The 22,506-nt window shown below is 50.9% G+C and overlaps 9 protein-coding genes across 9 annotated transcripts; 2 read left to right on the top strand and 7 right to left on the bottom strand.

Annotated features, from left to right (window-relative positions):
- Nucleotides 1-1,403: 1,403 nt before the first annotated feature.
- On the bottom strand, nt 1,404-3,800 carry MRS44_018599 (uncharacterized protein; the record flags this gene model as incomplete). Its single annotated transcript, XM_065616071.1, has 6 exons — nt 1,404-2,034; nt 2,102-2,359; nt 2,515-2,840; nt 2,895-3,264; nt 3,355-3,699; nt 3,775-3,800. The coding sequence occupies 6 exons, from the start codon at nt 3,798-3,800 to the stop codon at nt 1,404-1,406; spliced, it is 1,956 nt and encodes a 651-aa protein (XP_065472143.1).
- Nucleotides 3,801-4,810: 1,010 nt separating this feature from the next.
- MRS44_018598 (uncharacterized protein) lies at nt 4,811-6,110 on the top strand (the record flags this gene model as incomplete). Its single annotated transcript, XM_065616070.1, has 2 exons — nt 4,811-4,996; nt 5,397-6,110. The coding sequence occupies 2 exons, from the start codon at nt 4,811-4,813 to the stop codon at nt 6,108-6,110; spliced, it is 900 nt and encodes a 299-aa protein (XP_065472142.1).
- A 392-nt stretch (nt 6,111-6,502) lies between these two features.
- Nucleotides 6,503-8,351, bottom strand: MRS44_018597 (uncharacterized protein; the record flags this gene model as incomplete). Its single annotated transcript, XM_065616069.1, has 7 exons — nt 6,503-6,580; nt 6,636-6,721; nt 6,779-6,906; nt 6,991-7,367; nt 7,448-7,893; nt 7,945-8,220; nt 8,345-8,351. 7 exons carry the CDS (start codon nt 8,349-8,351, stop codon nt 6,503-6,505), a joined length of 1,398 nt encoding a protein of 465 aa, XP_065472141.1.
- Nucleotides 8,352-10,476: 2,125 nt separating this feature from the next.
- On the bottom strand, nt 10,477-10,755 carry MRS44_018596 (uncharacterized protein; the record flags this gene model as incomplete). The annotated part of the gene is made up of 1 exon (XM_065616068.1): nt 10,477-10,755. One exon carries the CDS (start codon nt 10,753-10,755, stop codon nt 10,477-10,479), a length of 279 nt encoding a protein of 92 aa, XP_065472140.1.
- A 673-nt stretch (nt 10,756-11,428) lies between these two features.
- MRS44_018595 (uncharacterized protein) lies at nt 11,429-12,518 on the bottom strand (the record flags this gene model as incomplete). The annotated part of the gene is made up of 3 exons (XM_065616067.1): nt 11,429-11,776; nt 11,980-12,274; nt 12,319-12,518. The coding sequence occupies 3 exons, from the start codon at nt 12,516-12,518 to the stop codon at nt 11,429-11,431; spliced, it is 843 nt and encodes a 280-aa protein (XP_065472139.1).
- Nucleotides 12,519-14,747: 2,229 nt separating this feature from the next.
- MRS44_018594 (uncharacterized protein) lies at nt 14,748-16,467 on the bottom strand (the record flags this gene model as incomplete). Its single annotated transcript, XM_065616066.1, has 4 exons — nt 14,748-15,110; nt 15,554-15,705; nt 15,957-16,089; nt 16,195-16,467. The coding sequence occupies 4 exons, from the start codon at nt 16,465-16,467 to the stop codon at nt 14,748-14,750; spliced, it is 921 nt and encodes a 306-aa protein (XP_065472138.1).
- An 824-nt stretch (nt 16,468-17,291) lies between these two features.
- MRS44_018593 (uncharacterized protein) lies at nt 17,292-18,070 on the bottom strand (the record flags this gene model as incomplete). Its single annotated transcript, XM_065616065.1, has 3 exons — nt 17,292-17,368; nt 17,421-17,840; nt 18,037-18,070. The coding sequence occupies 3 exons, from the start codon at nt 18,068-18,070 to the stop codon at nt 17,292-17,294; spliced, it is 531 nt and encodes a 176-aa protein (XP_065472137.1).
- A 271-nt stretch (nt 18,071-18,341) lies between these two features.
- MRS44_018592 (uncharacterized protein) lies at nt 18,342-18,965 on the bottom strand (the record flags this gene model as incomplete). Its single annotated transcript, XM_065616064.1, has 1 exon — nt 18,342-18,965. One exon carries the CDS (start codon nt 18,963-18,965, stop codon nt 18,342-18,344), a length of 624 nt encoding a protein of 207 aa, XP_065472136.1.
- Nucleotides 18,966-20,474: 1,509 nt separating this feature from the next.
- On the top strand, nt 20,475-22,322 carry MRS44_018591 (uncharacterized protein; the record flags this gene model as incomplete). Its single annotated transcript, XM_065616063.1, has 1 exon — nt 20,475-22,322. One exon carries the CDS (start codon nt 20,475-20,477, stop codon nt 22,320-22,322), a length of 1,848 nt encoding a protein of 615 aa, XP_065472135.1.
- Between the last annotated feature and the right edge of the window lie 184 nt (nt 22,323-22,506).

Genomic DNA, 22,506 nt, shown 5'->3' with positions numbered 1-22,506 from the left:
ACGATCTCAACTAATCTCCTTAACAACTTCAGGTTTATCGGAAGCCGAGCCACGCTAATGAACATCTGCTCTCCTACTTCGGCTCAAAGGATATGGGGGCCTCGCATACGCTATTCTGACGCTTCTTCTGGGCTGATAATATCTTGTGGAAGGAAGATATCCAGGGTCATCGCGTGACTGTGGTCCTAGGTGGTAGAGACGTGATCGTCGACACGAAGGTAATTGGGGCGTATCTGACAGGCTCAGATGATTGGATTCTGGAGACTGGAAGCTGGGAAGATGGAGTTTGGAAAGGTGGTGGGCTAGATGTGCTGTGGTTTCAAGATTTGGATGATGGTCAGGTATTTAACGGGAGGAGGACGAGAATGAGGTTGGTGGATATTGTGAGGAGGTTCTGTGTTGAGGAATAGCTGGCTGTATTTGGCGTGAATAAAGGGTCCAGGTTTGAACTACGGCAATAGCAACCCCACTAAGCAGGTACATGCTGTCCATGGACGCCCCAAGACACTACTATGCAATCTCGGGTGCTTGTATAGAAATCTCTCAATAAGATGGAGATCCAAGGTTGTTAAGGGCTGGATATCAATAGAAGATTAATATCCCGCGGGACTTGGTGAAATTCAGAGTGTGGACCCAAGCAGACATTAAATTGCAGGGAAAATCAGCCTCAAAGTTTCGCCTAACGTGGTTGAGAAGCGAGTGGGCCACCTTCCCAAACCTAGGACGTCTTTATTCCTCAACACAATATTAACAACGCAGTTGATCAATTGATATTACTAACATTCCTCTTCTTCAGAGGTCTCTATCTGCCTGACATGTCCGGGCTTTGCGCAAGTACAACTCTTCTGTTCTTTTATTTCTGCCCGCCTCTTCCGACCACTCTGCTGCCCTGTTTCTTGCTGTACCTGCTCATTGATATCTCTCTGCTTTTGTAGACCTTACCCTCAGCTATAATCATGCTTCTTCCTCGTCTCAGACATGTTTTTCTAGCTCTCCGGCGTTTGCTAAGTATTGAATTGGCCTCTTGAAGGTTCTCAACCTGGGCTTGCAGAAGGGCCACCTAGTGGGCCATTTTCTGTGCGCCTTTACGTATTCAATTGATCAAATGCTTCTAAAATAGAAGCTGAGGAGCTGTTTCGGTGACGGCATCCATAGCTAGATGATAGCTGCCATACATGTCATCTCAACCGGTATCGAAAAGCCTAAATATTCCATATTTTATGGCTCAGAAATGACTTTTGATAGCGTGGGAAACGCGGAAGATGAGAAAGGCCCAAAAACACAGCCAAAATCGGGCCCCGCCGATGTTCCAGCTTTTTGTGTCTGTTCCAGGATTTTGTGGCCAACTAACCTTGCTTTGGTCGTCCACCTAGGAGCTTGCTCCACATGGACCAACGGGTATATCACAGCGATTCCCAGGCTGCATTCTCGTCTGAATCCATAGACTCGTCCTCGCCTGAGTCCTCCTGAGTCGTAAACTCTCGGAACAACGCTATATCCTCAAACCTTTGTGCAAGGCTCTCAACGCTTGCCTCGCCAGGATCCGTCATGGCAAGGTTTAGGTCAGCCATGAACGTAGCTCGAATATCCTCCGACGGGTTGATTAACCAGCTCTCCTCAAATTGCTGCATCAGCTTTCGCGCGTCGCTCGCCGATAGATCTCCTTTCTGTAGTGTCATGGAAAGCAAGCTGCGGCCGATAGCCTCTGCGAAGCGGTATGAGTGCCGCAAGCTCCCATAGCACTGAATACAGAAAAGGAGGTAGAAGCGCCATGCCGAGTCTTTCGTGTCGTCAAGTAAGGCGTTTGCAACATGTATGAGTGCCGTGTGCCATAGCATTGTGTAAGTCGAAGATGCATAGTTCTTGCGGTACACGACTATCAGCCGCTTAAGCTGGTTGACGGACGCTTTATAAGCGGCATCGGGGGAGCTTTTCTTGCAGGGAAAGGTTTTGAGTCGCAAGGGTTTCGTGGCGGACCTTCCACGTACTGTGAATGGGCGCAAAATATCTAGAATGGCCGCATGGAACCAAATACTGGGAGTCAGGTTAGAAGGTCAGTTCGGAAACTTCACCCGCAACGGGGCAAAGCAATGTGACGCACTGAAAGGTGAGAACATGATGCGGACTCTGTTCTGAGCGCATCATGGATGGCGGCAGAGTCTCCGCCCAAGCGATCAGCTCACGGTACTTGTACTCTGCAAAGGCAAGACTAACGTGATCGCTCAAGCGCGCCCGTGGATGGGGTTGATCGCGGTAGTATCGCAAAGTGACTTCGTGAATAATTCGCCAAAACCGGCATAGGACCGGAAAGGTATCGCCCATATACGCGGACTGCAGAGACTCTCGAACTGACTCGTCACTATCATCGCGGCCTGATGCCACGCATTCCTAGGTATTGGAAGTACGGGAGGATTTTCTGGGTATGAGAGGCCGGGCTGTTGATAGAATAGTGACATAAGTCTGAAGGCATAAGCGCTCTGATCGCCCAACGTCCACTCTGGGTTGCCAACTTACACTATCCAATTGAAAGTGCCCCAGGCAGCATATGAAGTTGCGTTTTGAAGGTCGGGGGTTATTTCTCGAGCTTTGCCCGCCGCCACTGTAGGATTGACTCCGAATAAGCCCATGCGTGTTGCCATGGCGTTCGCTTCCGACACGTATGTCAAGACATAGTGATCTTCGCCATCACCCAAGTATGCCAATCCCAACAACTGTGTCCCGGCCAGGTTTAGAAGAGTATCAGTGTCCTTCTCATCTGTCCAGCGCTTCTCTGCCTCCTCGCGGAACTGAGGTGTGTATTCTTTGGCCGCGGGGTCGGAGGCACTACCGGTACACATTTGCTACGGCGTGTCAGCGAGAAAGTGGTTCACCCTTTGTATGCCGTGATCACCTACGCAGCCCCTGTACATTAAAGCACTGACGAGCAATGGGCTGCAGTACCTCAAGCGGCAATTGACCAGATCGTCGACGAATAGATCGGGGTCAAAGGTCCCCAACAACGGATGGTCCGTCTCCAGGTATAACGATATGATTTTGGCAGCGATGTCGTCCGAAATCGGGACCGAAGACCAGAAACTCATGTCCAGTCCCTCCAGTCGCTCATCACAAGGACGTAAAGTGGATATCGGACTTTTTGTATTTGTAAAATGGTGCGCAGAGAATGGGCTGGCTTCGGGATCGGACGGCGTGCTAGCGCTAGCTCCAAACGGTCCTTCATTCACCTCGCCGTTGGTGGCTGATAGAAGGCCGGTGCTGAGCACTGCCCTATAGAGTGTAAGCCTGGAGTCAAGACGGCCTGTGGTAACATGTAGACATGATACCGATCTCGGGAAGATGTCTCAGCGCATGACTGACTTGATGATACTAGACTCCAGGGGCTGCAGCGGCGGGAAGGCCACTGGGTTCCTTGCAATGAGCTCGTACTCCAGCCCTAGATGTCTTGTGGATATAGGAGGCCATCCTCGTCCGCGAAGACCACGTTCCTGACTCCTGCCCGCTTGTACTATAGACAAAACCGTTTCAATATCGCTGTGGGATCGAATAATTCGCAGGCTATCGAGGGCTTGGTTCTCGGGTTCAGATCTCAAGAAGTGAAATAGTTCAAGGATTTGCTCGGTTTCTTTACTCGGCAGGCCTTGACCGCGGCTTTCAGCATAGCTGCATGGCTCTTCCTCACCTCGTCGTCGACAAGCCTCGCAACTAGGCCGCTGTCCGTCACACTAGGTGCCCAAAGTTAAGGAAGCAATGCGGGTGACTGAAAGAGAAGCCACTTACACGACTTTTTCTACGGCGGCACGCATTGCACGCGAGTTGGGTTCCAATCCGTTGTCGTTTGAGTGGCTCATCGCTCGTGGAAGATGAACCAGATGGGTGTGATCTAGAAGAAGGAGTACTGTCTGAACTGGGACCAGGGAGCAGCTGGCGGTATCTCTTGGACATTGCTAGGGTGGGGGGGAGTTTTGTAGTTTAAGCCGAGGAAGAAATTGGCTGTTACATTGAATAACTGTTCATATCATCGCCCAGCCAGGGTTATTAGTCAGCTTGGGTGCCAATCGCCCAATAAAAAACGATATCGCATCCTTCTAAAAAGGAGAGGGTGACGTAGAAAGTTCGTCATAGAAGTAAAGGCCGGTTGCTGAGCGGGGTTCGATTGAACCTGACTGAGGAACTTGGCAAAGCCTCCAGTGAGCACGCTGGATGCTGCTTGAAAGAGCAGTAGGACGAAAGCAGCCGACCTTCTCGTGGTGTTCGGTGTAAATAGCTGCGATGCGTTTGCAGAGTCGGTCTGGGCGAGGTCGTGGTCGAATGGCACGCGATGATGTCGTGTCAGACAACCGGCTCCACAGGGATCATTGATGGCACCAGTCAATTGATGAGAATTATCTGAAGAACAAAGGAAATTGAACAGCCATGTGTTCGGGCACAGCTATTTAAGTTCATGTCGTTAGGATTGGAATCCTTGATGCGACAAGCTAGATGTGAAACCGGATACATGGCCCCAAAGTACGGGCCGAGTTTCATATCCAGTCGCGCGAACCTGGTGGTGATATGCGACATGTCGCGTCGCTTCAGGGCCGCGAAAATCGCTCAAGTTGACCACTCACCCACACATCGTACGCGACGCGAACAAGATGCAAGAGGGATACTGGCATAAGAAAACCACCCGACTCGGAACTGTTCAGTGCAACGAGACAGGGCACCCTCAAACCAGTCTGGCTCTGAGAGATCGACCCGTGAGGTGGCCCAAGAGGGGTTGAAGCGACGGCGGCCCAAGGGCGCAGGAGAAGCCTAAGTGCTCTGTCTGGTCGTAATGGAAGTTGTTAAGACTGACGGGAGCAGGAGGTTGTCGGATCTGTTAAGGGAGAGACCAGAGAAAGCCCGAACCACCCGCACATACGTCGAGGGTGCGGCGCGAGGAGCAAAGCCCGCCACCGACGATGAGCCCCCGATGACACAGCGCACCGCGACCGAACATCATATGGTGGAAGCTGGTTTGGTTAGTAGACGGAATGCAGGTGATCGCGCCGGCGTGGCGGTCGCACGGCGTCTCCGATCTGCAAGACATGGTCGGCCGCGTTTCGGAGACGACTCGCGGTAACGGGAAGCCGGAACTAGGGTCGCGCCCAGGGTTGCCGGTGGGCCGTAGCAGGATAGACTGCTCGCAGCCTCGCACGCGGATGGTTAGGATCAACAGCTACCTGCACAGCATTGGAGCAGCAGAAACGATGGAACATTTTCTATTCCGGTGTACGAAATGGGACGCGCAGCGAGTGGGCCACCCGGGTGAGTGGGCCACTTCTGCCGCGTCATGCTTCTTTCGCGTTTGACACCAAGTTTCTCTACATCAAGCCGTAGATTTACTTCCAGCTGAATCTAGGGTTACATTAACCCTCAAGGCTATGAAAACCAACAAAAAGTTGACCATTCGAGCGGCTGCAAAAGTCTACAACGTCCCTCGGACAACCCTGGCCCGCCGACGTGATGGCCGACCTGCACGGCGCGATACTTTGCTTAACTCGCGTAAGCTAACTGAATTAGAAGAGGATGCTATTGTACAGTACATACTCGAGCTATGTGAGCGATCTTTTCCGCCCAGACTACGTGATGTGGAAGATATGGCCAACCAATTACTACGTGCACGCGACGCGTCGGGCGTTGGCAAGAACTGGGCTTCCAGCTTCGTCAGGCGCCGGTCAGAGCTCCGTACTCGGTTTTCTCGCAAATACGACTACCAGCGAGCTAAATGTGAAGATCCCAAAGTGATTGGCGAGTGGTTTACACTCGTACAAAATGTCAAAGCCAAGTACGGCATACCGGACGAGGATACCTACAACTTCGACGAGACCGGGTTTATGATGGGCATGATCTTTGCATGTATGGTCGTCACTACTTCGGACGGCCGTAGCAAGGCCAAATTGGCCCAGCCTGGCAACCGTGAGTGGGCAACGGTGATCCAAGGAGTGAATGCTCAAGGCTGGGCTATCCCACCATTCATACTGGCAGCCCGGTACCACTTGGCCAACTGGACACCGAGAGCGGTCTCCCGACCGACTGGGTCATTACAACAGAGCGTATCGTACGAAGGGCACTTATCAGCTGTTGATCCTTGACGGCCACGAGAGCCGCCACTCTACTAGCAGGAAAGTGGGAGTGCCAAGAGGCCTCAGATGAAGGCGCGAGGCTGTGGTACTTGCGGCAAGCCTCGCCACAATTCCCGCACTTGTCAAGAGGCTATAGAATTGTCTGATTCGCCCAATTCCGATGTAATCGTAGTTAGTTTTTAGTGTTGTGATGTGGTAATTGGGAATAATTGCTTCGTGTGTGGTAGAGAGTGGCCCACTCGCCTATGGAGCACGTTACCCGAATTGCAAAACTATTTCATCTTTATGAAAGAAGGCTATTAATGAAAACATCAAGGTTATTCAAAAGTTCCAAGGTCGATACTGAGTTCACTTCCTAGGTCGCGTAACTTTCAAACCTTCAGCACATCGCAACCCGGCAATCAACCCATAGCTTTTCCCAAAACTCCATTGGGGATAGCCCAGAATGTCAAAGCGATGATAATGTAGAGTCCCACAAGCTGCAGTATAATTAGTACGCTATAGGTATAGAAGGGCTGGGAAACATAAACTCACCATGGCTCCCTCCAGATAGTTCGATTTCCCATCCTGCACCGTGCCCGTCACGACTAAAACAGATACAGCGAAGATAATTGTCTCAACTGCACCAAGCATCAGCAAGAGTGTTGAAAGTCGCTTACGTCCTCATAATAACTCACGAATATTGAAGTTCAGACTCATCGGCACATTCAGTGCCCAGCCCAAGACAACCAGCAACGGCGTAACCAGCAGCGCAATCTGGATGCTGGATCCGATTGCAACACCCGTGGCCTTGTTTTCACGTAACCTGTCAGTTCACAATAAGACAACAACGTAAAGAAGCAGGTTATCACTCACCAAATCCATTTTATTCCTTACGGCCATCACACACGCCGTGGCGTGCTCGGCCGCGTTGCCGACAATGGGGATCAGGATCAAGCCAATAAAGCTCTTGCTAGTGTGCGCGTCTTGGGCAATGCTGTCGATACTGCCGACCAGGTAGTCTGCACAGAAGGAGATAACAACGGTCACGGCAATTAGTACCGCTGCAGCAGACCAAGGTCTCATCACTGATTCGGGCTCGTCCTCTACCTCATCAACGGAGGACGTTTCACCAGTCCCTTCGCAGAATAGATTCTTGTGCGTCCGCAGCTGGAAGCACAGATACAGGGCGTAGAGGATAAGAAGGATGATAGCCGTCCCCCGCGAGTGCCAAAGGATGGTTTCGGCTTTACCGTGCTGATCCGAGCTATTGAGGATGTTATAGAGCTGCATATCGAGGTTAGTCTTCCTCCTGATGCTTATTGGAGCACAATCTTTTGTGGACTGGGCTCTAGGAGGCTGCTCACAGTAGCGGGAATGATCATTGAGGCGGCTGATAGCGCTAACAAGGAGCATGTCGTTTGTGCCATCGCACTGGTGAAGGTTTGCTCGGTGCCGTTGCCTGAATCATCCTTCATGTTGACAAGGCCGCCGAGCAGAAAGCTACTGCCCATGACAAGAAGAAGATTAGATAGAATAGAACCAAGCATTGACGACTGCACGACTTCGATTTCGTTCTTCTTCAGGGCGACGATACTCACGATGAGCTCAACTGCGTTGCCAAAAGTGGCATTCAGCAGCCCTCCTAATGTCTCGCCCAGTGGGATGGAAATCTCTTCCGTAGCGAAGGACAACACCGCTGCCAGGGGAATAATGGCGATGAAGTTCAGCGAGAACACAGCCGCAGGGCTCCAACCAAGCACGCCGGCAATGATACCTAGTGGCACGAATGGGAGCAGGACGTTGACGTAGTCTATCACGTCAATTCAGTCGTAGTTCAATCAATCAGCGGAGACATGCTTACTGCTCATCAGCGTAACCTTGGTGACATGGAAAGCATTTGCTGGCCATTTGACCAGACGATTCGGGCTGTCTTTGCCCGGAGTGCTTCTGCCGTCAAATAAGCGCCTTATCAATCCATGGCGCTCCTCATTCACGGGTGGTACGCTAAGCAACGGCGATCCCTCGTGATAGAGCCCTGGGTTGGCGGCTTCATCGTCGCTGTAGATGCGGTTGACTCTTTGGCTGAAGTTTCTGCCTGGCCAAGTGCGACGAACCTGCTTGCGAAAGGCTGGGTAGGCTGCGTACGCGGAAAAGGTTAGCCAGCGATGGCATATGCGGCTCAGGCGCGAGTTTCAATTGATAGAAGCGCAGTGGAATCTAGGGCTTCAATGCCGCGAAGATGGAATGAAATTGTTGCTTACCAATCATGGTCTCTCACAGTCTTAAGACCAAAAGAATTATGGAATGGAGTGCTAGGTCAAGCGCTCACTGGCGTCTTACTCATATTATATCGAAGCGCCAAAAACACGGATGGCAGAAACGCCGCCAAGTCTCCATCGGAGATTGGGTGCAGCATCGAGCACGCATGTGTGCTTCCGCCACCCAAGTCACCTGTACAGCAAAATTTGGCCCAATCCTGGACAAGTAGACAAGGCAGACAACCTCTGCGCCCCTCAAAGGTTATTATGTTGCTGGAAGCAAGACTGCCACATGTGGGGCTTGTCACCGGCCACATGGTATAAACAAGCTGCACATTAATAAAAAAAAACCCTGTCATTGTAGTTCCACCAACAATGCCATATCTCGACTCTTTAGAAACGAACAGTATTGCCCCCCATTCTTTCCGTCACGGGCGCTATTCCCAAGAATCAATGGCCTATCTGGAGATCATCAAGGCACGATGGTCCATTCAGACGATTCAAACTCTCACGGGTGCAGGTGCCGGAATAGCATCAAGCATCGTAGCATGTCCTTTAGATGTTATTAAAAGAAATTTGTAGTAGAAAGGGGGCCACCAGTTACTAAGCCCTGACTCTGGTAGCGTCTAACACCCGTTTCAATATCGAGGCCTCATCGAGACTGACTACTCGCTGAATACTATGAGCAACGCTGCCATCGGCACGGACGTCGTGCCAGAACCTAGCTCCTGGACGTGGATGCGGATGAATGGACGTTAAATATCATCTAAAATGACGGCGCTCGCCAACAGAAGTTTAGTGTCTTCCATAGCGAAAAATGAGTTATTTAATTTAGGACTGATCCGGAATTATAAATAGGTACGAGCTTTAGTATCCCTTCAATTGTCGAGGAGCTCCGGTCGGGTTACAGCAGGGGGGTCAGCCAATAAAAATGCATCGGATCAAAGGTACCTAGCCACCCACCTATTTTAGCCGATGGTAGAAGTACCAGCAATCTCTCGAGTTACAAATTGCTACATCACACTGCTCACATCCCCAAACTGTCTGGCGCCTCCTTTTATTACGACTGACCGGCGCCAACGGCCTCCTTGAGCTTTTTGACCTTGGCAGCCCTAATTGAAGCCCCTGGATTGGCTGCCTCTATAGGTAGTGATGAAGGTATCGATTGGGAAGTCATTATCTAATTAAGAATGGTTTGTATGAGGATTTAGGTGGTATTGATTAATGACGCATCGTGTGGTTTCCCTCATGTCCTCCTCATTGACAGGGGTAGTGTGGGGCGGGGTACTCGCCGGAGCTCCTTAACAATTGAAGGATAAGAAATATTTACGCGTAGTGGTGATCTAAGGCCAGGACTTGAGGAACAAGGTTGCAACCCCTCGACAATTTTGGAACAGTAACCAACGTGCCATCGTTTTATGACGTCACCAGAGTTTCGAGGCAGTATGCTCATAAACCAGATATGCTTATGGAGGCGTTTTAGGTGACATCATGCGAGCATCTCAATTCAACAGCGGGGCGCGTTACCATCCTTACTTAGGGGATAGCCCGTAAAACGGTGTATGGTCTCCTTGGATACTGCCATATCAGGGCTGTATGCTTACTTGTTACGTACCAGTCGTCACGCCTTTCACTGTCAACCCCGCCTTCCCACCACTTCAACGTTGTCTTTGGTTCTCACACGCTGAAGAGACTTATCTCATCGGCGCCTAATAACCACAACTGCTGAATTGAGCTCACCATGCGTGAGATTGCGAGTCCGCTTCCAATCCGCCTTGGAAGCTCTACAAACTAATTTTGAGCTCCCTCTTCTCTATCCCTTGGGCTATGGAAAACCTCCCGCCATGTCACGGCAGGGGGTGCGGCCAATTAAAACGCATCAGATCAGCGGTACCTAATCCCCCCTCTTAAGCGTCGCTACGCATTCACTCGAGGCGAACCCTTAGTTGAGTCTTACAATACAATATTTTCTACCTTTTCCTGCGCCTAGCCGCCCTTCGTCCGTGACCCTATTCCCTTTACATAAACGATATTTCCCCCGTAACACAAGGTATCCGTGGAGGGTTGTTGCTGTGGATTGACTGTATCCACGTTACATCTTCCGTACCAACATCAAAAATCAATTTCCCCATCCGCTACTGCTTCTTCCACTGACCGGCATTCTCGACACCCTTCGACACACTATCAAGCCCCCCTTGTAAGCCAGTTCCAATGTTTCCAACAGCGTCACCAACAGGTTTCCCTGCTTCGCCTGTAGCACTGGACACCGTGTCACCCAAGCCACGTGTGGCGGCACCAGCCACGTCCCCCACAGTGCGGGTCAAGCCACCCACGGTGTTGCCCAGGGTGCTTGTAACAAATTGCGCTGCTCCGATGCCTCCCTCGGTTGCGGTGTTCTTCTTCTGATCGGTCATGTTGGGTGAGTTTTTTTGATGGTTTGTTTTGACTTTGTTTTTGGTGATCAGAGATGATGTGGAAGGCTTGGTGGTTTTAAGATGTTTATATGTTGTTCCAGATTTTGAGTGGGTTAAGAGACGCCACCGCCTCCATCCCAGATGATGCAAATGACCGATGCTCCTGCCATCGGTCAAATGACGTCAACCCAAAGCTCCCTATGTCACAATCCTAGATCGACTGGATTGGTTTTTAGTACCATCTCGACATAATGACGTCCGTTGAGAAAAATTACGTGTTTTCGGGTCTAGGCATCTGGCCTTGCTGCGAACAATCTTACATTCATGGACACACCCCTTGATGATGCATCTGTAGTAGCTTGCCAAGGTCTCGATATCACTGGATCCATGGATTCTTCTTCTCCTGCTCAAACAGGTTTTGTCATCATCGAAGGATGTTGTTCCCACTTGGTGATTCGCTCTCAATACACCCTCCCACAGTACACCCTCCCGCAGTACTAGGTAAGGTTGCCGTGGAGGTGATCGAACAAACGACATCATCTGAACTCTGATGGCGATGCGAGAACCCCCCAACCTTAGCCCAACCTCGATCCTAGATGCCCAACTCTCACGCAAACTTCGAGACGACAACATCAACATCGAACATGAAGATCAATTCACTATTCTATCGCTTTTAGCCAATATTAAACCCTTCCGCTCCAGAATTCATCAACCTCATGCTCTTCATCTTGAATACATCTTGAGCCGGCCTCTCATCCTTCTTGTGCTCCTTCTCCGCCTCCTTCGGCCGCTTCCTCGTCTTCCTGGCCACCCTGCCGCCGATATCACCGGGCGCCTTTCTCAACTCGAAAATCTTGCCAGTGTGACCCAAGTGCAGTTCCGTAATGTGGAAGTTAACTCGTTCCTCCCTGATGTGCGTTGCGTAGGCCCGAATGTGCGATTTGAAGTCTTTGCGTGCGAGTTCGAGGCGTTTCGTGTCGTCGAGGAGGCGTTGCTCGAAGTGGAGTTGCAATGCCTCCGCCTTATCATGGTAGTATTGGGGGTGTTGCAGATGTTTCAACAGGAAACTCGAGCTTGATCATCACTCCCTTCTAAAGAATCGAGTCGTAGGACTGCGGTGTCGGTGGGGTTGATTGCAAGAGCTCGATATATCCCTCCTCACAGCCAGGTAGGAGGAACAGCAGAGCATCACCTGGTCATCCGGGCATGAGCTATTCGACCGACGTGATGAATATGATTGGCAAAGCTGAAGGCGGGATCGTACTCGATGGCCAAGTCGACGGACGGAATATCGAGACCTCGAGAGGATACATCGGTAGTGATGAGGAGAGAAGGTGACTTGCATGTTGAGAATGATTGGAGTATTGCTGTTCGGAAGGGCTTGGGTAAAGGCCCATGCATCCTGTGAAGAACGACCTTGGGGCTCGCTGGGGAGGTGATGTACGCCGCCTTTGAAACCGTCTTGGATATGGATTTCGCGTCTTCGAAGATGACACTGGCGATTCGTTCTCGGTGGGATCTTTCAAAAGTTCGTAGTGGAAGTCTAACGAATCGGCACAAGACATAGAGATGATGGCCTGCATGACGCGTCCCCGGCGGGAAAAGGTGGACTTGAGGTATGAGACCAGTGTGACAAGCCGAAGCCTGGCTGGAACAATGGTATATGACTGATGAAGCTGCGCGGGAGCTTTCATGGCGGTCTTATCATCGCTGTCGTCATCCTCCTTCTTCGCGGCTAGTAATGTTGCGTCCGCCAAACTCATTTTTCCCAACTTCTAGGCGTTCATCTTCATGGTAGCCGGGCAAAGAACAGTAACCCTTCGTTCAGGCAGCAACGTGAGAGGTGTTCCGTCCGGCAACGTATCCGAAACCTCGATTTTTCGCAGTGCTGTGATTGCCTTCTTCAGATCCTCCTCAAAACCCAAGTCCATTAGGCGATATCATTCATCCAGAATCACCCATCTGACATTGCTGAGATTCAGGGCTTTGGTGTTGTCAATGTTGACTCCCTTCCGTATCCCATCGAGTGTGGAGGACCTCCACCGGGTATTTTGCCCCAGTGTTAGGCCTATATTAGATAAAAAAGTTCCGCACCGCAAGTGTCACCTTATCTGTTATAGTCTTATGACACGTTGACTTATGGCTTCAGCGAAGATCAGTGCCGAAAGAGGTATCGGTTGATGCGATGGTTGTGATTGGATTGAATCCCTGCGAGTGACCCTATTGGAGGTCCTCCACAGTCGATGGGATGCGATCCTTCTCAGCCTTCTTCGATTCGCCACCAGTGATGGCCGTAGACACAAGCCATAGGAAGGACTGATTAGCTGCACGAGAACTGCTTTTCGTACGGGTTTCTCAAGCTGGTGCTGAAGTACCCTGTACCTGGATCTCAGGGTATTTAACCAAACGGAGATACTAGGCCGTGTTTGAATATGTGGGCGAAGCTATTAGGCGCGTACTGGCCTTGTTTCCGGCCGATTGGCATCGCCGGACAGCGGGCCGTCAAAATTGAGGGAAGCATATGACTGCGCCATGAAGGGGCAATTAACCGGAACCTGGTGTACGGGAGACGGCCAGCAGAAACACATTGGTGGAGTCATGGAAAAGCTATGCCAGTTGGAGGGCCGAAGCCCGTTTATGGGATTGTGGATTCTCTGACCCTAGATGGATCGCGTCTTTCGGTTACAGACGATTGCCTCGAGCCGCTGGCTGTGCGCGGCATGTAGCAAAATTTTGCAAACCGGACAAGTGTCGTGCGTGATGCTTGGAAGATGTGCCGCACGCACTTTCCTGCAACGTCTGCAAACAAATGACGCTAGCTGTGGAGTTAGAGCTTAACCACCACTGGGCCAGGGGTTCCCCGCGTCAATCGTTTCGGCTTTTCAATTTCTTGGAAGTCCAGGCTGGAATTGCTTGGTCAAAGTTATCGACTGAGCAGGACGTCTGGCAACCTCCAGATTATCCGGATGGACGCCCACCCGTTCGCGTTCCAGTTGCCTTAATAAATACCTGTGGCTTCTGTTAATTGTTGAGTGGGGAAAAATAGGGTGAACCCATGGGCGTGCAAGGAGGAACGGACCAAGAAGAGAATTCTGACTGTTAGGGCTATGACGAACACAGCGCCGAACAAGATGAGCAGCGAAAGATATTCCAGCTGTGCAGGTGAGACTTCCATGGTTCATTGAATCGTAACTGTTGTTTTGGCATTTCCGTTATGTAACGTGCAAGGCGATTAAGAATTCCGCAGGGCCCTCTTTATGATTTTTGAGCATTCGGGCAGAGGCGGTCGGAAGGAGATGGCAGTGGACTGGCATTTCCCAGGCCTAGTCGTAGTGTCGATAGGCCAATGGCAACCCTGAAGCTGACGTGCCGATGACGCTGAGCAGACGTCTCCGTCGCCGACTCGTTCTGTGATTGCACTCGCCCTCCCCTAGTCCCGTCTAGGTCGGACACTTTGCCTTGTCCTCGCCAAAGAGAAAACTTAAGATACCATACTCGTAGAGAAAAAGGTACAGAAAGGTAGCAACAACCTACATATTACGTTAAAATAAACAAGATAAATAAACAACTAAACAGAAAGAAATAGTAAAAGAGATGAATAGACTAAGATGGAAGAAAGAATGGTTCCTCTCTAGAGAAGATTTCTTGTTATAACATGAACGATTTGCAATTATGGGCCGTCGTGCGTTCTCGACCAAGGCAAAGGCAGCCCGTGAGCGGGAACGAAAAAGACAACACTACCTCGAAGTACGTCAAAATAACCAAGCACAACATATTGAATGATGTCCCTACCATCCAGGACCACCTAATGGACACCCCCACCTAATGCACCACCAAAATTTCGACCCTGCCATACAAAATCCAAATTTTTATGTCCGCAAAAACAGAGCTGATTCTTAATTAATAAACGAGGCTTTAGAGAACGGTTCTAGAAAATTGTTTAAAGTTTACTCTCTACGTGGTTTTTTGACCTCCCGACCGCTGCGTGTGCACTAGCAGCGTTTTGTTACGACCATAAAGTCCTCACTTTCGTCCTCTGACCTGACACCCACTTCAATCACCGACTCGACCTCCTCATCTACATCCGCCTCTATTTCTACCTCCTTTGAGTTAGGAAGAGCTTCTCCAGCAGCTAGAGCCTCCACTAGAGCCATGAATCGTCGGTTCGGGTTTGGTACCGCCTTTCTTTTCTTCCCTCGCCGCAGCTGCGCCATTTGCTCCTCCAGGCCAGTAATCCGCGCATTCTGAACGGCCACCTTTATCTCTAAAGCTTCTAGGCCCTTTGCGATCTTGCTGTACTTCCGTCTGGTCGGACGACTTCGATGTTTGGCCAAATCTCTCACCTGGCGGCTCGTCTTCGGCGTATTCTCTGAGTGCAGTTAAGGAGGGCTGGGCGTCTTAAACCGTTCCAGCACTTTTTCTTTGTCCGGTTGAATTTCCGGATGTATTAGAGCTTTGTAACGGTTTATCGGCCAATTTCTAGTAAACCTCCAGCCGGATAAGTTAATCTCCTCCCTCAAGCCCGCCTGTCTTGCTTTCGCGTATGCCCGAATAAAGTTGACTTTGTCAACCGGCGCAGAATCTATCAAACTAGCCAGCTTTTGGAGTTCTTTCCGATACGCACCTTTGATGACATTCAAAATCCCATTATCTAACGGTTGCAGACCATGAGAACAATGTGCTGGTAGGTAACAGCAGTAGACGTTATTCAGAAAGCACGTAGCCATCCACTCATCCTAGATGCTCGTCAGCGATCTTATAGCGGGAGACTTTGCGATGAAAGCCCCAAAAGACTCACCTGTGCATGGCTTCTGTGACCGTAAAGGATAATAAGTCTCGCATCTGCTGCATCACGAGGCTTTGTTTGAGGTAGATAGACGTCTTTCAACCACTCGAGAGCTATATAGTTGTCGGTCCAGCCGTTCGGTGATGTGATATAGTGCCAGTCCGCTATCAATTCGAATTCGTTAAGAAACCACTGCTTCTATAGCTCTTTTCCTTTAAAGATAATGCCCGGTTTTAAAGCGCGGCCAGTTGCGGTGACAGCTTCAATAAACGAGGTCCAAGTGCGCGACTGAACGCCTTTCAACATCGCCTTCTTCTTCGGGTCGGAGCTCCCGATTACGAGGCTATCCAGGCCTCATGGACAGCCAATTAGCTATACCCTATAAAAACCCATAGAGTACTTATAGAAGACTTACCGAAACCCGCCATTATACCGCCCTCGTCCACGTTAATCGTGTTCTCAGGCTTGATCCAGCCGTATTCGTTCTCCCGGATATCGAAGTACCAATTGACCGTCCTCGGAGTAAACCCGTCAAATCTAGCGGCTTCCTGACGTTTTCCAAGCTTGGTAGATACTTGTGGGTGACGTTTGACGAACTCCGTGGTCCATTACTTGCCCAAAGGTTTATTATCGCCTTGTTGTTGAAGGATGACCTCGACACAGGCGCGGAGCTGGCTGTGAGAGGGAGCATAGCCCAGAGACTCCTGCCGCAGCACCCAACGAAGGAGAGTCTCCTCTTGGCTCTTTGAAATACGCAGGTGGGCCTGGATACGTTCATTCCTGCTTGCTTGACCGGAAAGTCGTCTCGAAATGGTCCACTGAGGTACTCCACGTTTCTGGGCCGCCTCAGTCTGCGATAGGCCTCTATCAGTAACATCGAATATAGCCTCAGCTACGTCGTCTTCAGTATAAACATGCCGAACCATTGTGGCAGGAGTTCCACCACGTAAACTAGGTGATATGCCTACTTGAGTGTATGTAGTTGCGCAGGGTAGATGAGGTGAAAATGAAAAATTGTCAAAGGGCTAGAGAACTAAGCCACGCCGCGGAACGGGAAAAAAACCCACCCAATATCAAATTTCCACGGAAAAAGCAATATAGTACATATCTTGGTTTGTGAGTAACTTCATTCCAGAGCGAAGGCGATGTTGTTGAAAATTTAGATTTTGTATGGGAGGATCGAAATTTTGGTGATGCATTAGGTGGGGCTATGCATTAGGTGGTCCTGGATGGTAAACCTTGATGAAGCTGACCTTATCTACCAGTGTAGAATCAGTTAGGCTTATCAGTTTTTGGAGTTCTTTGCGATAGGCAGTCTTGGAGGCATTGAATACGCCATTGTCAAGTGGCTGTCGGCCGTGGGAGCAATGAGCCGGCAGGTAACAACAATATACGTTGTTCAAAAAGCACGTAGCCATCCACTCATCCTGGATTATAAGTCAGCGACATTTTTGATTCAGAAGATTCAGAACAGGCAGATATGCACAGATACATGGCTTCGATGACCATCTAATATGATAAGCCTCGCATCAGACTCATCTTCCGGCTGCGTTTGGGGCAGATAGACGTCTTTGAGCCACTCGACTGCGATATGGTTGTCTGTCCAGCCATTGTCGGACGTGATATAATACCAGTCGGCTATCTTCTTGAACTCATCGATAAACCACTGTTGCTGAAGCTCTTTGCCCTTGAAAATAATCCCCGGTTTCAGAAGACGGCCATCTGCAGTCACGGCTTCGATAAAGCTAGTCTAAGCGCGGGATTGAGGGCCTTTAAGGAAGGCCTTCCTCTTAGGGTCGCTACTGCCGATAACCAAGGAATCCAAGCCTAGATTCTCAATAGATTAGCTGAATAAATGGCCAGAACGACAAATACTCACCAACTCCGGCCATGATACCGCCCTCGTCAACGTTGACAGTGTTCTCAGGTTTAATCCAGCCATACTCGCTCTCGCGGATATCAAAGTACCAATTGACGGCCGTTGGGGTGAAAGAATTGAACCTCGACGCCTCCTGACGTTTTCCGATCTTTGTCTTTATGGACGGATGCCGTTTCATGAACCTGGCTAGCCAGTGTACACCGATAGGCCTTTCCCTGCCTTGTTGTCGTAGGAGGGCAGCGACGGTGGCGCGAACTTGACTGTGAGAAGGGGCATAGCCCAAGGCCTCTTGTCGAAGTATCCAGGCAACCAATCTGGATTCCTGAGACTTGGATAACAGCTGGGCAGGCTGGGTGATCTCGGACTTGGACGGTAGGCCTCTTAATCGGTCTGAAGAGTCGTCTGAGGCATGCCGTGCTTCTGGGAAAGGCCGTTATCTGTGACATCTAACATTGCTTCGGCAACTTCATCTTGTGTATAAGATTGTCGAGGCATTTTCAAGACGGCTGCAGGGGTTTGGTGTAGGTAAAAGACTTCATCGAGGTTCGAGGAGGCCAAGTCATGGAGAGCCATCTGCAGGAATTTTACATTGGTTCTGTGCGGCCAAGCCACTTACGTAACCTAAAAAGCAATGTGATATAATCAATCATGATGGAGTTTTCAACAAAATACCATACGCCACCACCCTTTCGACAACCCACCTGTGATACAGAAAAATAGGCCGTTAGGCCACCTAAAAGGTAGGGGGCCCCCATGACGACAAGGGGGCCTAATTGGCTCTATTTACTGTACGACACCACCCTTTCGTCAAGCAAAAAAAAAATCCTCCACCAAAACTCAACACTTTCATTTACACACAGCTTGACCAGAATAGAAGTTATTTGCAAATGGTTGCTTGGTGCATGCTTACAATTGATGCATCTATTGATTTTTGGGCTTTTTTACCAGCCTCCCCGACCGAGTGGTGCGCTGAGGCGGTACGATTTCTTCTCCGACTTCAATTACCGAAGCAGCCTCCGATTCTGACCCTGACTCCCCCGAAGAGCTATAGTTCGCCACAACATCCTTCTTTTCGCTTCCCTTTTCTGGAATCGCTTCTCCAGAGGCTAGAGCCTCGCTAAGAGTCATGAACCGTTTATTGGGATTCGGAAGAGCCTTCCTCTTCTTCCCTCTCTTCAGACGGGCCAGTTCCTCCTCCAGGCTAGCAATCTTCACCGTATGCGCCATTAACGTCTGTTGTCGAGTCTCAAAGCCTTTGGCTATCACGTTGTATCGTCTCCGTGTCTTTGGTGTTTTGTTTAGCCCAAGATCGCGAATTTGGCGGCTGGTTTTTGGTGTATCGTCCGAGCCAAAATACGGCGCCCGCTCCGGAGTCCTTCTGGGGCTGTCATTCGGCCTATTCTCTTGGATTTCTGGGTGCCACAGAGCTTTTGCTCGTGAAATCGGCCAGTTTCCAGTAACTCTCCAGCCGGAGAGTATGTTCTTCTTCGTCATTCCCACTTCACGAGCCTTGGCGTAGGCTCTGATGAAATTGACCTTATCCATCGGAGCAGAATCGGTCAGGGAAGCAAAATTTCCCAACTCTCGACGATATGCAGCCTTGGAGGCGTTAAATACTCCATTATCTAATGGCTGGAGCCCGCGGGAGCAGTGTGCTGGAAGGTAGCAACAGTAAACGTTGTTCAAAAAGCACGTAGCCATCCATTCGTCCTTGGCTCGGTTAGCAGCGACCTTTGGCTAAGTAAACAAAGAAAGTACCGTTGCATGACTCCCATGGCCGTCTAGAATGATTAACCTGGCATCAGACTCGTCGGCGGGCTTAGTCTAGGGCAAATAAACCCTGTCAAGCCATTCAATGCCAATGTAGTTGTCGGTCCACCCGTTAGGTGAAGTTATATAATGCTAGTCGGCTATCTTCTTGAATTCATCAACAAACCACTGTTTTTGGAGTTCTTTCCCCTTGAAGATTATGCCAGGAGTTAAGGCGCGGCCGTCAGCAGTGACTACTTCGATGAACGAGGTCCAATTTCGAGATTATCGTCCCTTGAGAAGAGCCTTTCGCTTCGGGTTCGCGCTTCCGACCACCAGGCTATCCAACCCTAACGAAGAGAGTCTAGTTAGTTAAATTTAAAACTACCCTTCAACTGTGATAAGCCTCCCGGATGTAACTCGCCCCACATGACCCCTGTCACTTTACTAGTACATAAGGGGAACCTCGCGACGCGTCATAAATTACTACTAATGCGATGTCGCACTTCGTAACCAGAAGAATTGTTTGGACAAGTATTAGGGGCTAATTTAAGTGGGAATAGATGTATCTTTCATGTTCGCGTTTTAATTGGCCAGACACCCCTGTAGTGACCTGGCGGGAGGCTTATCACAATTGAAGGGATAGTGAAAATAGAAATAGAGGCTTGCCAAAACCAGTCATAATACCTCCTTCGTCAACGTTAACAGTGCTCTCAGGCTTAATCCAGCCGTACTGGCCCTCCCTGATATCGAAGTACCAATAAGCCGCTTTAGGCGTAAAGGAGTCAAACCTATTAGCTTCTTGACGTCTACCGATCTTAGTCTTAAGGTCTGGGCGGCGCTCAATAAATCTGGCTACCCAGTTGCGTCCTAATTCCGGTTGGTCGCCCTGTTGTCTTAGCAAGCCCATAACGCAAGCGCGAATCTGATTATGTAATAGGGCATACCCCAGAGACTCCTGACGAAGAATCCAGAAAGCCAATTTATCTTCCCGATTCTTAGATAACCGTTAACCAGGCTGAATTTGCTCTTTTACGGCTATCCGGCCGTTAAGTCTGTCGATTAGAGTGTTGAGATCCGTTGCTTTGACGGATCAATGGCTATTCCGATCCATTGGTGGCTGGGATGTGGATGCCTTCTTGTCTATAGCTTTCGCTGGTTAGCGCTAGTCTTTCTTCTTCTTCAATCAACACAACATGCTCATTTCAACACGCAGTACCGCCGCAGGATCAGGTCAAGGCTATAAAGTCACAGCAGATATGTGCCTCCAAAGAGAGGGTGAAAATGATCCAGGGCATACAAAATATGGCCGCGGCCCATGGAACTGATCGCAGTGCAGCGGCGCGGAGCGTGCTCGCCGGTTTCGGGGACGGGGACATTCAAATGACGGCGGCGGACTTGGAAGAGATGGTAGACGACGCAGATCCGAGGGTAGAAGTCCGGTTCGGCCCATCAACCTCTTTCCTCGAGGCTGGCAAGGATCTGGTAGCACGATTGACATTGAATAAGAGACAGGCGATCGCTTTCCTGATAATATGTCGCCAGCTCGACCTGATAAATCGTGTGGAGAACGGTGACATCGGGCAGCTCTGCCAGTTCGTCGGCGGCGAAGGTGGCACTGGCAAGTCGCGAGTCATCGAGGCACTCGTCGAGCTTTTTGCTAAGAAGGGCCTCTCGAATCGTCTGCTGATCACGGCGACGTCAGGGACGGCCGCAGCACGCATCGATGGCATCACGATCCACTCTGCATGTGGGTTCTCGAAGGACCAAGGGACAGGCGCGGACACGACGACGGACTTAGACGGCGTCCGGCTGCCGAAACAGGCGGAGAGATTCGTCCATGGTCAGTCGCGGATGGACTGGCAGGACAAGGACCTGCTAGTCATTGATGAGGTGAGCATGCTCGGAGCGCGGACGCTGCACGCGGTGAACGAGCAGCTCTGCCGGCTCCGCGGATCGCAGCAAGATTTCGGGGGGATCCCTATCGTTCTCTTTTGTGGAGACTTCCGCCAGTTCCGCCCGGTACAAGAGAGGTCGATCCTGCTCCCCAGCGTGGCCGTGTCGTGGGACGAAGACAACTCGTTCAGGGCCGAGCAACGGCACCAGCATGAAAAGGCGCACGCGCTGTGGAAGAAATTCACGACGGTCGTCATGCTGAACGAACAAATGCGCGCCGCCGGGGATCCGGTACTGCAGAGGCTGTTGAAGCGGATCCGGCTGGGCGTGCAGGACCGCACAGATCTAAACCTCCTCAACTCAAGGTGCTACCGGGAGGACAGGCGAATCCCGTGGGAGACGGGCATCAACGTGGTGACGCCGCTGAACCGGAATCGGTGGAACCTGAACATGGAGGCGACTCTGTCGTTCCAGATTCAGCAGCGGTCGATGATGCGAATCTTCATATCTGAGCACAAATGGAAGGAAGGTCTGCCGACGGAAGAAGAAGCCATCATGATCCTGAACCAGGGTGACGATAGCGCGATACCGGTGCCGGCCGTCTTCATGTTCGTGGCGGGAATGCCCGTCGTCGTGAACCACAATACCCACATGGGGCTGAAGCTGGTCAATGGTGCCAGTTACACGGCGCTAGAGGTCATTCTCGACAAGGCGTACGCAGGCTATCGGATCTCGGCCGACATGACGGTCCACTTCGGGCCGCCCGCGGGGATAGTTCTGGAGTCGGAAACGACAAGAGACTTCCACTTCGTCGGGATGCCGCAGGGCACCATCCTCCTGGCGCCCATGAGTATTAGGATACAATGCCAGCGGAAACGGCCGTGGCAGCAGAACGACGTCAGCCGAAAGGGTTTGCCTTGTGCGGCGAGTTTCGCGTGTACAGACTACAAAGTGCAGAGCAAGACGCTCGAGCGCGTAGCTCTGGAGCTGCGAGGAACGCGGACGACAAATGTCGACGGACGCGTTGTCCCCTCGCAGTGCGACCCGTACAGCCTGTACGTGCAGCTGTCGCGTTGCCGGACGCTGGACGGCATCATGCTCGTGTCCAAGGTGCGAGAGAGAGACCTGGTGGGCAATAGGGTCCCCGAAGATATGACGGCCGCGCAGGCGAGGCTAGAGAAACTGAGCGACAGGACGGTTCAGGAGGCGTTGCGCTGGTTAGATGACGGTTCTGAAGAGTCACAGAGACTGCGTTAGGTGACATGGGAGTGGCAGCGCGAGCCGCGGGCGGGGGCGGCTAAATAGGAACGCGCTTATGGGGGGGCAACATACACGCGGCGGGCACTGACCCATCACGGGCCGAAGCCCCAAAAGGCATCAACAGCCAATCACGACGGACACTCGGCAGCCAAGACACCATCGACCACCATCGACCAATCAC

The sequence above is a fragment of the Fusarium solani genome (genome assembly GCF_023522795.1).
Source record: "Fusarium solani strain SB1 chromosome Unknown bctg00000016, whole genome shotgun sequence".
Lineage (NCBI taxonomy): Eukaryota > Fungi > Ascomycota > Sordariomycetes > Hypocreales > Nectriaceae > Fusarium > Fusarium solani.
Note: the sequence above shows the minus strand (reverse complement) of the source record. Positions and strands in the feature narration are given on the sequence as shown.